Genomic DNA, 13,044 nt, shown 5'->3' on the forward strand with positions numbered 1-13,044 from the left:
TGTCATATGCAAAAACCACAGTTTGTGTATGATCAGAAAACTTCCAACAGGCACAGAAAAGAGCCAACCACAGCAGTAGGTGGATGCTTTACTTACCACCTGGAAAGTCAGTGTGTTTTCTGGAGCTTTGTCACAGATATGGTCTGAGGTATATATCTCAAAAGCAAGTATCCAATCTTAAATTATTCTTTAGTGCAACAAAAGAAGTATAAAAATAGAACCCTGTGCTCAGCAGTAGCACTCACCTTTCCTTTGTATACTGTTTTCACTCGCTGCATTTGTTTTGAGTAGAAGGTATGCTTCAAATGGGACCATGGCAACCAGAGCTCAGAAGCATCTCACTCATGCGTCTCCCATCTCTCCACATCACCCAGGTGCACACATGTCCCTGTGCTAGCATTTATGTTTCCACTTTTTCACATTGACTGTGCCCAGTGGCTATTTTATCAAGAATTCATATTGCCTTTTGTGAGTCTTTCTTTCTTTTTTTTTAATGACTGATCAGGGTTAAGGGTTGTGTATTTATTTATGTATTCCTTTTATTTATATTTTGTTTTCTTCGAGGCAGGGGTTCTCTGAGTAGCCTTGGCTGTCCTGGACCAGGCTGGCCTCGAACTCACAGTGATCTGCTTGCCTCTGCCTTCTGAGTGCTGGGGTTAAAGGCGTGCGCCATTTAATTGAAATAAGATAGTGAGCTTGACAAGATCCTTATACCCAAGTGCCACTGAATTTTCAGGTCTTTGGGAGACTATGCAATCAGTATGTATGCATTTATCAGAAAAGTATTAAAAATTGAATAGCCCAAAAACAGAAATGAAAAAGAATAGCCTTAGTTAAAAAGTAATTTTTGCAGTTGATGTCTATGATCTAATTGACAGCAAACAGTCCTTTACCTTGGACATGATTCTCTTACTAATATCATTAAGAACCAAGCAGCTGTTTTGTAATGTTTTCTAAAAACTCAGGTTCCTTTCTCCATGTAATCTTTGTCAGATGATTTCTAAGAACTAAAGTTGAATCTTAAATGAAGCCACCTTGTTAAGAACAACAGAAAGTGGGTGTGTTGATTTGTGGGGTTTGAGGTCACATCAGTATTCCAAACCAAACTTGTCGGCTGGCACCTCACTAAACAGCACTGGGTAGACATTTAAAGATTTTTGCACATTTTAATTCAGCTGGTAACTTGATTTAAAACAACATTGATTTTTTTTTTTTTTTACAACTCATTCTTGGGCATGCATATCCACATGAATGTGAAACTATTTAAAGCTGTCTATCTATAACAGGGTAATAAATCTGTTGACTGCCGTCAGTTTTCTGTTGCTTTCATTTTCCCTCGAGTTTCAACTTTTGAGAATTATTCTTTTATCATTCTTTTCACACCACACTCCAATCATTAAACAATTAAACCAGACAGAACAGTAGGAGGCTCTGTGGAAAAGAACAAGCTCGAAAACTCCCCTGTTCAACCTGGTTGCCCATCTCTAGAGAAAAGCGCATGCTAAGTTATGGTTATGTGCTCATGACAAATCCTCTGATGAGGGCGGAGGGGAACGGAAGGAACATAAAGAGAAATGCCAGTGGAAGGTGTCACAGTGATGGTCACAGTGGCAAATTCCTTGACAGGATGCCATCTGTTCCTGCTACCTACTCTATTAGGTGCACATTACATTAGCAACTCTGTATCTGTCTTATAGCTCAGAAGACTAAACTGAAGGGATGAATATACCTTCCTGAATTTAGAAATTTGTCATACGACTCTAATAATTTACCTTGAAAACACGAGCTTAGCCTCCAGCTTCTCATGCACTGTGATGCTTGGGTCTGAAATTGAGAGACCTCTGGGCATGGAGGGAAGGTCATTTGAAAGTATTGTGGTTCTATATATGGTAATTCTTAGCTTTGAACTGAGATCTAAAATGGCAGCAATGTTGAACCTTGCTGTTTTCTTTGTGCAGAATTTCACAGTGGGATATTAGATCATTAGTGTGAAGATATACCAACATTAAGCCAGAACCTGTTATCTGGTACCATTTGGACAAGACACGACGGAAACAAAGTCAGTTGCGAGGTGGATCATGGAAATCAGAGAGGAAGGAACATCAGAAGAAGGGCAGCATTTTCTCCCTGCGGCTCCAGCAAATGACTCCGAGGCCATCCAGTTCACCAGTGAGTGTGGGTGACCGCCCTCCTGCAGGTCTCAGCAGAGCCCCTGGGTTAACGGAACATCCCCCGTGCATTCGCAGAAACCTGCGTTCCACCAAATGCCACGACATTACTTGATTGCTTTCCCCCTCAGTGTCTGTGCTTGGGGTTGTGAGTGCCTAGCATTCCTCTCACCTTTAATCTTGGCTAAGACAGATGACAGGCCATCGTGAAGCAGCATCACATGATCAGTTTTCAAATGTGTATCAAATACTCATACATACATTTTATGGACCCTTTCTGGATGCTAATTATATTTAAGAAGAGCTCCCATTTGGTACTTATTATCATAGAGAATTAATATTTTGGAGGCTAGACATTTTTAAGACCAAAAGGTATTTAAGCTGAAAGCATTAGTGAAAAATGCTCCACAAGAAGCTTTGCCTTGCTGCTGTACCAGAGGCCACTAACTCACATAATGGAGAAAGCCTAGGGATTTGGCCAAGATTTACATCTGAACATTGGAATCAGTGTTTGTGCTACCCATGTAATTAAGAAGTTTGAGAGACTGGTATGCTTTCTCTCATGCTTAAATTCTATGGTTTCCATTTGTTCTTTAGAATAGGCTGGGTGTTTTCTCTCAGAATAGTCCTTTTATCCATTTTTTTTTTTAATTACTAGCAAATATATACTCTAAAATTTATCTTTAGAAAATGATACTGGTTGGAGGCATTGAATTTGGTATCACAGCTTAGAGCAAAGCTAATTATTAGCATTCAAAATCAAAGAAAAAAAAAAAAACAGAATCAAACCCTGGAGTATTTGATTTCTACAAAAACATACCTCATGATTCTAGCCTCTATTGGAAAGTCTAACATTGTTAGCTGAAGCATTTTTAAATGTCAGCAGGAGAGAAAAAATGGTTACTGTGCTAAAAATAATTTGCTCACTCAGTGAATAAAAAGGCATTATATTTTGTTCAAAAAGATGCTTTTAAAAATAGGTTATTGACCAAATGCCAGTTAATTTACACAGTCTCTGAGGAATACACAAACAAAGTCAGGAGCTTTACATTTATTGTCAAGTAATGTCATCTCCTATGCTTTACTTTTGTTTCTTTGGCTACTTATGTGTGGTAACTAATGGAATGTCATTCATTCACTCCATTGCCCATGCTTGTTTGGGGTTACCACTGCCTATAGTTGTTTGAGATTGCTACTTAGTGTCTGTGCTTGTTTGGGATTGTTACTGTTTATCTACGCTTGCTTGCAATTGCTACAGACTATCCACACTTGTTTAGGATTGCTACAGACTATCCACACTTGTTTGGGATTGCTACAGACTATCCACACTTGTTTGGGATTGCGACTGATTATCCATGCTTGTTTGGGGTTGTTCCTGACTATGATCTTCAAGCATCTACCTCCCACAACACGTTATAGCAACCTGATCATTGCACTTCCTCACAGCTACCCATGTTTCTAGACACTTGTTCTGAGACCCATTTACCCACCCCTACTTCATCTTATATCATTTTATGAGCTCTTTTCTTTTTGAAATATCACGGACAAAAGGAGAAGTTGAACAGAATTTTGTTGAAATAATCAATAAGCAAAATAACCACCCCCAGACCCATGCCTACTAGAACTTGCCTTCTTCATTTCCATTGACTTTAGAGGAAATTATGTGTCTTCACCTGAGATTGCACACTTTAAGCCTGATCATCTCACTTTATTCATTCTGACAAAAATGTAGGTACACATTTGGTTAAGTAAAAGAGTACATAGCTGTTACAGTATTTATAATAAATTTTAAAGCCTAAACTTATCCTACTATTTACAGGCATCCAGAAGATTCCCAATGAGCCACAGTTGGAATTCATTCTTGGTAAGAAATTATACCTTATTTATAGCAATCAGTAGAATGAGAATTTGTGCAGATATTTCCAAATTATAGGTGCATTATGTGTGTTATTATTTTACCTTTTTAAACATTGTTGTATTAAAAATATTTCCATAACATAGGAATTATTTTTGTTAACTTGTATTAATAAACAAATAATCTGACTTGTTGCCTACACCTGTATTGGTGCCACAATAGTCTACATTTTGTTTGGAGCTACGCCTTTTAGATTAACATGTGCACACATTCAAATTGATACCCAGAGGTGAGATATATATATTTTACATGTCAGTAGAGATATTTTTCTGAAGTTTGGGAGACAGATTTTAAAATATAGATATACAGAAAGGAGTCTTAGTGATTTGAAATTTCAAATTACTTAGGCACATGCACTTTCCTTAAGTATGTAGCAAAGCGTAGCCTTTGTTCAAGGTATATCACTTTAAATATAACTTGATGAGATAATAATTGTATATAATTAATATTTTAAGTATCCAGCTTTGTTGCCTCTTGCTAAAAGGGTATGGTAACTAAGCATTCTGGACTGGCAAACTTGTAAAAACTCAAGAAATATTCATGGCAAATCTGATACAGCTGTGCTTTACTTCCATGAGTTTTGTGTTGGTTTTGGGTATAGAAAGAAGTTGTTTCCAGAAAGCAAGTGAGAGGCAAAAAGCGATGAGGGCATCCTTAGCACACTGGTGGGAACCCAGTACTTCTCGAGCATTTGTCTAGCTTCCATTTGAAGCTAAGTTAAAAGAAAACAAAACCCCTTTTCTGAGCTTTATAGTAAGAAAAGAGTAGTTTGAAAAGTCTGCCATACTTCAAAGTACAGACAAAGCCTTAGTTTATTACATTTGGGGAAAAAAATGGGAGGGTCTAGAGGGGACATAACCCTGAGATTGGAGAGAGACCAGAAAAACAGTTTACAAAAGATGGTTTATATGAGCAAATAGTTGCTTTTTATTTCATTTAAAATGTGTTGTTTTAATCAAAGCCAACTGTGCTATTTAGTACAAAATTTAGTAGTGAGTCTTTCAAGTTCTGTAGAAACTCTGTTGCCTCTTATGTTTTGGGTTTGAAACTTGGATGGAGGGGAGTCATTTCCATTAAAAGTCACTCATAATAATGCCCAATTTAAATAATTCCCATTTTCTTTTTCTATATTTACTCAAAAACACAGAAAAATCATTAAAGATAATTTTATGTTGTCAAATGGCAAGAAACGCTTAATAACAGAACACACATTAAACAAAGACAGTGAGTGTAGAGGGAACTGGAGACTCAGAAGACCTCTGTTACAAACTATCAGCTTCATAGCCTGGCAACATTCCTGACTTCACTTCTAGAGAACTTATTCTGTCTCATCACAGATATTATCAATAAGCCCTTGCCTGTATGCTTCAGCGTATTATTCTATTAATTTTACCCCTTAGATATTTTTCTTAATTCTAGAAATTCTTTAACACTAAATCATTAACTATTTATATTATAACAAATGAGATAATTCTCTAAAATATCTTTATCATTATTTAAGAAGATATATAGTTACTTAATCAAAGTAAACAAAAAAACAAATTCTAGGAAAAAATAGAAGAGAGTAGACTTTTCCCCATTCAAACATTCCGATATTTGATTCCCTACCCTTTAACAAAAATTTTTAGTGACCTGAAAATTTCAACAGCTTTGCTTTGTTCCAAGGAAACACAGTCAGTCACACTTATTATTGAGACAGGTGATTTATTGCTTTGCATAAGTTGTTTCATGTGAGACCTTGTTTTCTCGGTGAGCTCATGTTGGTAAAAGTCACTTTCTCTCCCCGGAATTTCCCGGCTTCATCCTTATCCAAGTCAATGAGGTGGGAGATGCTTAGTCAGCCAAGCAAGCTCATTGGCTAACAACAACTTGATGGAAGTAGATGGGCTTGCCCTGAGAGGCCACCCTGTCCACTGCTAACCACATTTCTAATGAGTGGCCGCCACTAAGTGAAGCAGTGTACCCCTCCAGCTGGCCTTCTGCATCCACATTTGTTCCCTTGTCTTTCCACATGCACAGCAGGCTTTTATTCTAACAAAGAAAGAAATTAGTAAGGATCCCAGAGAATGCTGACTTTATTTACGGTTTCATAAAATTATTTTTGTTTCAGCAAAGCTAACACTTAAAATAGGGGGAGAGGGAGGGACATTTCTTAAATGTGGAGTATATGTCCTTCTTGGAACTGATTTGGAAACTGGATAGAGAAGACCAATAAGGAATGTCTTTAAACTCTATAATTTTATTCCCCAAGTGTGCTTAAATGCTGATTGCCACTTATCCCCATTAGCTCAAGTCAATAAATTGCTTATTGAAAATGTGTTTTTATTGCAGGGAATGGTGGCACATTCCTGTAATCTTAGCATACAAAGAAGTGAAGGCAGATCTCTGTCACAGACTGGTGCACATCATGAGCCCAGTGCACATGCATACAGGCCCTCCTACACACACGCATCTGCAAAATGTAAATACACAAATGCAAACAAAATTTAAAACGTTTCCGTGCCTTTTCTCTGGAATCATTTCCTTCATAATTTTTTGTTTTTAACTTTCCATTTGCATCTCCCACCTGCCCTATAGGCTTTAGTATATGTGAAATAAAACTAATCTTAGATCCCACCTATTTTATATACCCTTATTCAGCTTTCCTTAAACCTGATAATTCCACATCCATGCTCCAATGATTACAGATAGGAATCAGTAATAGCAATGTAGAGATTCATCTTAGCTAAATATGAATGTTATTCTATTATAGCATATATGTTTGTAGAAAATTTAGAAAATTTCAGCCCCCCCCCCCTTATTTCTGTTTCACCATCCTATTTCCTGGCTTTCTCTTAAGACATAAAATTCAGCAAGTACAAAGGCCACTGTACTGTGCTGGTAATTTACATGGATCATCAGCATGTTGGGTTTTTAAAAAAATATTTAGAGTAAAATTAAAGGTTATTCTTAAGATGTGCTATTTGGCGGTCGTTATAAATTAATCTCTCAGGGGAATGTTTCACCACCAAAGAGAATACACGTAGCTTGAGGATGGGTTAACACACCGTCTGCCTTATGTGATCCTGACTTAACTAGGCACATCTAGATGTGCAAAGGAGCATGATTGAGAAAGCAAGCATGGGCATCTTTAATAGTGGTTATTAACAGTTGGTAGGATTTCTTATTTATTTTATCATGCTCTTCAAAGTTTGTGAAATGCTCTCATACAAGTGTTGTAATCAGATTTTTTTCCTTTTTAACAAGTAACCCAAATATACCGAATGGAGCGTATCTAAAGTCAAAATTTTTCTACGCTCTTAGAGAGATCAGACTCCAGCTCCTGAAACCATCAGTAGTCACGTCAGGCTGTGTTATTTCTCTAGATCTTGAAGAACACAGATATAGGAAAATAGAGGAAGCTAAGACAAAGAATAGTGAAGATGTTATACCAAGAATGACTGACCAAAGTCAAATTCTGAGTGAGGAAACCAGGCTGGAGTGCCTAAAGAGGAGGAGGAATTGCATCCTGAACCAGAGATCATCATAGATAGATGATAGGCATTTATAAGAAGAGTAAAAACGCAGACTCAGCATGCACAGTCAAGGGCATATCTAGTTAGCTGTTATTCTGCCTGGCTCCCTACCGATGGGCTTTATTTTACCATGTCAAAATATTGGAAAACCAACTTACAAAAGAAAAACTTTATCTTACATATATTCAGAGATTTTAGTTCATGGTCATTCTGCCCCTTTGCTTTCTTCTGTGGTGGTGCACAGCAGGATCTACATGGCATGGATAACTTCTCACCTCATTGTAGCCGGGAAGCACAGCAAGAGAGAGGAAGTGGCCCGTGTTCTGATATCCCCTTCCCCAATGACCTAGTTTCTTTGCTGGTGTCATTTCTCAAAGACCCTTCTCTCCACAGCAGCACAGGCAGGGTAGCAAGCCTTTAAAACATGTGCCTCCGGGAGCCATTCAAAATCCAATCTGTGGGTAGGACAGGGCCGGTTTTCTTGCTAGGGGAAAAAAAAAGTGAAAATACTGTTCTCAAATTGGCATCTTGGTTTTTCTAGTATCCATTTGGGAATAGTGGTGTAAAGAAGAAGAGGCAGAGATTTCACATTATAGGACGCTAGCGTAGCATCACACCATAGCCCTACCTGCTGTATGCAATGTGACCGGGAGATGCAGGGAAGTGCCCTACTTCAGAAGCTCTGTTTACCCTAGGAAGTGAAGAGTTACATAAGAAGTCCGTGAATACACAAACCCATGTGTACATGGACCTTGCAAATGATGCTTACATTTAGTTCCATCATAACATTCTATTCTGGTCCAATGACCAAAGCTCCATCAAGGACATTACTTCCAATGGCACAGCAACTTCAGATCAGGAGAGATCATGAGATCCTTGGCTGTTACAGCTTTGTCCAAGAAAATGCAGATTCAAAACACTTCCTCCTTTGTGTCATGTATCATATTGTGTACACAGATCTGGGATTTTTGTAGAAAAGAAGCAACTGTATCTTAACTATTTTATAAGGAAAAAAAAAAAAAGATGATGTGATCAGTTGCCATTGCTCAGAGTATGAAAATGTGTAGAACGGTGTTTGACCTGACAAGCCGCTCAAGAAAAGCAGACTCATCTATTCACAAACATAGACACATGTGAGGACTTTCATTCACCTGTGTCCCAAGGTCATTCAGTCTTTGTAAGTGTCCATAAGTCAGTTATTATTTAAAACTTCCCAAAAGAAAGTCTTAGAAAGCCCAACTTTTATTTCTGTCACAGTCTCACTTCTCCTCTCTTCCTGTCTGGCACTCTGGAAATGATTATAAAGCTCCACTGTTTGTAAAACGCAGTGGAAACGTTTAAACAGTTAATATGTCTTGATCTCTTAAATGTCTGCCAGACCATCTGAAAGAAATCCTGAGCATAGAAATATGTTTTGAAGATGTATTATAGAGAAAGAACTACAGCTTCACTTTAGTGGATGCAAGGCCATCTTGAGAGTGATGAGAGAAGCAAGGGCTGTGTGTGAGACAGGGGTTATACGCTATTTCACTTCTGCTCCATCATAAATTAACTACCCTCAACATGCCAATGATTACAGTATGTCCACCACATGAAAATGATCTATTCCTCCAAAACTGATAACCCTGAGAGACTCAAGGGTCATCTGTTTTAGCTTTAGCTTAGCTGTATACAAACAAGTTTACATCACACAAATCTGTCAGACACTAATACAAAGAGAAAATACTGACTTTATTTTTTGCTCATAATTAACACATACATTTTTTTTTATTTTTTAATTTGTGTGTATGCAAATTTGTGTGTGTGTGTGTGTGTGTGTGTGTGTGTGTGTGTGTGTGTGTACAGGCATCACACATGACACAGTATTACAGGATACCTGTGGAAGTTGGAAGACAAAGAGTAGCAATTACCTTTATCAATCGAGCCTTCTTGCTGGCCTGGCTTCACTCTTTTAACTTTCACAAAATATGAATAATTTGTTTGTCATTGTGGTAATTTTACAGGTAAGAAAAATTTGACATGAACAGGTAATGTAATGAGCCCAGTGTTTGAACTCAGGGATTCTTGGGGCCAGAGAATGCACTCTTCCATGGTGTTTACTCAAGAGCTTTACAAAAGCTTTACAAAGATGAGCTTTCCCAAGATCTTACGGAAGACCATGAGGCCATGGTCCAAGCCAAATTTGCCTGGTTGTGATGCTCTGCATTTAACCACTGGGCTGCATCCTCTTCTTCCAATCCCTGCTCACTAGAAGTCTCCATCAGAAGGGGCAGACAAGGCTGTATCATGGTAGGCACACTGATATGGCACATGCAAAGGCACCCTCCACTGACTGGCTATACTGAGGAAGCAGTGCTTAAATAATTCTCATATCAGAGCAGTGTCTCTGAGGAAATGGCTTTGGATCCAGATCTTGAAGGATGAGCCATATCTCTGTTGGCTTAGAAGGAACACCTGATGTGACAGAGAGTAGTAAGCTGCAGAGAACGTAAAATCCCCCAGCTCCCTTTCTACTGTGAGCCAATTGGTACTGGTTTACACTCTTACACTTCGACTCTAAACTAAAAAAGAGCCAGCAACCCTCTTACAACTTTTAATATTATTGTATGTATATTAAATGCTCGTTTTGAAATTCTAAGTGGTCGGTCTTTAAACACTGATAAATAGCTAGTAGATTATGTTAAATTCTCATGACCAGCCGAGTTTTTCTGACATTCGGACTCTGATAGAGGAAACTGTACTATGTCTGGATAACTGGCTACTGGTTAAGAGTTGCACGTGTGTACATCTCCCTTGGGAGTCTTTGAATTATGTCAGTGTTGGTAGCATTGGTTACCAAAGAGATAACAATGGAGAAAGTTTTTGCTCAGCAACCATTTACTAAGGATGCAAAAATAAGCATGATGTATTTGCACTTCAGCCGTATTGACCCTGAGCCAGGGACTTCGTAGCTCACCTTCTAAGAACTTTGTACTGTGGCATTCAGTGACAATATGAAGGCATCTAGGTTTTAGCTACAAAGGCCAGGTTCTCTGTGGTTGCTTATTGAAAGCACAGGAGTGGCAGAGCGAAGAGCAATAAAAGGTTATCCGAGACCGGCATAATTGTTTCCACATTGCTGAAATAATTAGGAATTTAATTGAAGAAGAGAAAATGAACCAATTAGAGTTTCTTAACAGGTCTTGCGTGCGGCAATGACTCCCTAAAACCCACGATTTAGGGCCTCCACATTTGGATCTTTGTCCTTTTCTTTAATGCTGGCCCAAATGGCCTCATGATATTGTCTGTGGTTGCTGTGATGTGTAGGTAGAAGCCAACTTTTCCTTCCTGTTTCTGGTCGCCATGTCTATTTCTTTTTTAATGCAGCTGTGTTGCTATGATAATGGGCATATTTCCCAGTCACATTTATTTCTGTGTAGTATATTGCAGAAGCATTTAACGAAAGCAATGCCTTTTACATGATTTACACTGCAGCTTTAAGTTGACTGTTATTATTTGTGTCTTTTATTCATGACCAATGGTCTTCATCCAGTTTATTTGCCTCTCTGTGTAATTTACCTAATTACTTTCTTCCTCATATTGTCTAATTACTGAGAGCTCTGGTCATTGGAACGAGATACTTTTGAAGCGTTTATCGTTACTTATGGGTAATTGAGAAATCAGGTCTACCTCAAGGCTTTGCTCAGTGGGTGTTTTGGAATCGTGTTCAGTTTAAAGCCACTGAAGCTGCTGGGTAAAGGCTCCCAGAATGATGTCTGTGTAATTGAATGTTGTCATCAACCTTCTTGTTACGCAACTAAGTGCATCTCAGACCAACTGAGCCTCGTGCTATGGAGGAAAGAGACCAAACAGAGTGAAAGGGAAGACAAAGAAATGGCTCTTCTGTGGTATAAAGGTCTTTCCCCAAATGATTCTTACTGTAGCTTTTACCTTACACTGTTTTGTTTTCTTTTTTAATATATTTTATTAATTTATTCATATTACATCTCAATTGTTATCCCATCCCTTATATCCTCCCATTCCTCCCTCCCTCTCATTTTCCCCTTACTCCCCTCTCCTATGACTGTGACTGAGGGGGACCTCCTCCCCCTGTATATGCTCATAGGGTATCAAGTCTCTTCTTGGTAGCCTGCTATCCTTCCTCTGAGTGCCACCAGGCCTCCCCATCCAGGGGACATGGTCAAATATGGGGCACCAGAGCTCGTGTGAAAGTTAGACCCCACTCTCCACTCAACTGTGAAGAATGTTCTGTCCATTGGCTAGATCTGGGTAGGGGTTAAAAGTTTACTGCACATATTGTCCTTGGCTGGTGCCATAGTTTGAGCAGGACCCCTGGGCCCAGATCTGCCACATCATAATGCTCTTCATGTAGGTTTCTAGGACCCTCTGGATCCTTTTATTTCCCCATTCTCCCATGCTTCTCTCACTTAGTTTCTGAAATTTGTGGACAAATGGATTGAAGTAGAAATGATCATAATGAGTGAGTTAACCCAGAAGCAGAAAGACTCAAATGGTATATACTCACTTATATCTGGACACTAGCCCAAGGGATATGTGCCATGAAAGTCTTCACTTACCAGGAAAGTGGGACAGAGGGGAGGACATCCCACTGTTCTCTTTTCTAATGGGAGAATCTGGACCGTCCTGGAGGTCCAGCAATGAGCCTGCAGCCACATCTGGAAGGGAGAAGCAAGAAGCCTTTCACTTCTTCCCTCTTTTGTCCCAGTCCCTCTGCTTTACCAGTGACACAGGCTGCTCTGATACAGGACAGAAATCACATTTAGCAAAGAAGGTATTCCCAAGCCAACATTATGCAAATGCAGAGGGTCAGTTTTGTTTTAATAAAAAAAATGATAAGTATTCAAAGCAGTGCACTGACCCATGGATTTAAAATAATATTTAAGGGACTTCCCAAAATCTGCAATCCTTGCCTTCATGTGACCAGAGCCTTCTACTCTGTTGCAAAGCAGTGCTGGATTTGTTCACAATTATTTTGAACTTCAGGCAACTGAAACATGACTTCTTGAGCTGCATTCCCCCCCCCCCAAAAAAATTACTTTATTATACCCTTAGGATGTACATGTTTGTAAGATATACCCCCAGCCACTAGATGAAATACCCAAACTCTAGCTCCATTAGGACAGCTCCTCGCTTGTCAACTTGCCTCAGAGTTACCACCTAGTTCTGCTGTGTTGAACACAATCTGTGAGCTCAAGCAAGGGTAGCGATCCCCATCACAGCCCTTCAGTGCCAAGCCGTGGTGTATTCTTCCTCATCTGGAGCACTCAAGGAAGTCCTCAGGTATCAAGGTGACTCCTTGTCTCCTGACATGATAGCCAGTAGCATCTGATATGACTCTCCTGGCCCCCAATATTGTTTTACAGTGGTATTCGGGCTCTCAGAGTGTGATCTGTCTAGATCTCAGGGAAATGTGCCAATCCTACCT

General features: G+C 39.1%; 1 protein-coding gene across 3 annotated transcripts in view; it reads left to right on the plus strand.

Moving 5' to 3' along the window:
* Window positions 1-2,025: 2,025 nt before the first annotated feature.
* Window positions 2,026-13,044, plus strand: part of Inpp4b (inositol polyphosphate-4-phosphatase type II B) — a 345,013-nt gene continuing 333,994 nt past the window's right edge. For all 3 annotated transcript variants that reach the window (XM_051169166.1, XM_051169164.1, XM_051169165.1), the window contains exons 1-2: window positions 2,026-2,169; window positions 3,988-4,032. In XM_051169166.1, coding sequence (XP_051025123.1) covers window positions 2,079-2,169; window positions 3,988-4,032 — 136 coding nt within the window. In that variant the 5' untranslated portion in view covers window positions 2,026-2,078. The remainder of the gene's footprint in view (window positions 2,170-3,987; window positions 4,033-13,044) is intronic.

The sequence above is a fragment of the Acomys russatus genome, chromosome 26 (assembly GCF_903995435.1).
Source record: "Acomys russatus chromosome 26, mAcoRus1.1, whole genome shotgun sequence".
Taxonomy (NCBI): domain Eukaryota; kingdom Metazoa; phylum Chordata; class Mammalia; order Rodentia; family Muridae; genus Acomys; species Acomys russatus.